At 37.7% G+C, this 1532-nt stretch overlaps 1 protein-coding gene across 1 annotated transcript in view; it reads left to right on the plus strand.

Annotated features, from left to right (window-relative positions):
• LOC106011199 (selenoprotein S) overlaps positions 1-1532 on the plus strand; it is a gene marked incomplete at its 3' end in the record, with an annotated part of 10032 nt that overhangs the window by 5194 nt on the left and 3306 nt on the right. The window contains 1 exon segment of the mRNA XM_013079983.2: positions 867-1001. Coding sequence (XP_012935437.1) covers positions 867-1001 — 135 coding nt within the window.

Genomic DNA, 1532 nt, shown 5'->3' on the forward strand with positions numbered 1-1532 from the left:
ACATCTGGATCTATCGTCTTTATCTCCCCTCTTTCTTTTTTGTGTTTGTTGTTACTCTCTTGTAACACCTCTAATCTTCTTGCGCTCATATGACCTTGCCTTATGCGCGCCGTAAAACCTCTACTAAAACTTTTTTAATTCTTAAATCCGTTGTTGAATTTCGCTGATTTTTGTTAAAAGCCTCGCATCTGACAGTTCTGATCTCCTGCGATGTGTTGCATTATTGAGCTGAACTTGCCTTGAGGTGTGGGGATTTACTAGAATCTAGATCTAGATCTAGGATGTTACAAGACTGAGTGATTTGTTAACAACACACGTCATTTTATGATTAATTGCAGAGCCATCTCTCTGTCCACTGGCCACGCGTGGCTAGACACTGGCTTCTCTCTTTGACAAGAGCAAAAAAATTAATTCTTGTCTGCTAAACTATATCGCATGTTATCCCTCTTTTTGTCTTTTTTCTCCCTTGCAAAGCCGCAATTTCAAGTGATAAATAAATGATGGCACAGGGTGTTTGCTTTTCTTCCATCAATTCCATGTGAAATATGTCATTATTATGGTTTGATCCGTTTCTGACACCAGATAGGAACCGATCCTGCTTCTGTAGGCAGAGTTGTTGATTTGGAACATACACGTGTGATATAGATCGGCCTTTGAATACAAACTTTAGATTTAGATCTAGATCTTTTTGTGAAGGGACTGGGACTTGCCTAAAACTAGGGTCAGAAGGTAGTGTCACTTAATATATATATATAAGTGTATTATTGGATAGTTTGGACTTTGGATTGCACAGTTTTTGGTATTTTTAGTGAGATGTGTATTGTATTTTTGTGTTTTATTGAAATCAGGTCATTTTTCCTCTTCAGTGGTGTCTACCATCCAGACGTATGGCTGGTTTGTGGTGGCCTTGGTTTTGCTGGGTGTTTATCTGGCGTCCAAACTGAGACCACAGCTGAACGCCTGGAGGGAGCAGCGAGAGAGCGGCGCCTGCAAGAAAACTGGTCAGTCGCCAGTTACTCAAAGTTACCGTTTTTAGTTTTTTTTCTACTCAAGTACGACTAGCCTGCCAGTCTAGCCGTAATTAGGTTAGGCCCTATTGACCAAGACCTGTTGAGTACACACATCTCATTAGTAATCATTCAGGTTCAAAATTCATGTATGCATGTCAGCAGTAAGGCACCTTGTCCTTCTGGTTTCATCTCATACAAATACTTTAGGTATTGCAAACTAAAATTTTATTTTGATCTGCAATTCAATATTTTAATTTTTTTTGTCAGTCTAGCCATCATTATTAGATTAAGTGGCTAGCCTAGCATTCTTTCAATAATTCCTGGCATGGAAATAAATGATAAATCAGGTTTATATCTGAATTCGACCTTCCAGTTCAAGAAGAGATCTGTGCTTGAAAATTGTTACATAATCTACGAGATGAGGAAATCTTTACGTTATATAATAATGTATAATTTAACTAGATCCTATCACATGCATGTTTTAAATACAAACTATACGTACTTGTGTATGAAAAGAAAAAA

This window comes from Aplysia californica, unplaced genomic scaffold (assembly GCF_000002075.1).
Source record: "Aplysia californica isolate F4 #8 unplaced genomic scaffold, AplCal3.0 scaffold00070, whole genome shotgun sequence".
NCBI classification, from domain to species: domain Eukaryota; kingdom Metazoa; phylum Mollusca; class Gastropoda; order Aplysiida; family Aplysiidae; genus Aplysia; species Aplysia californica.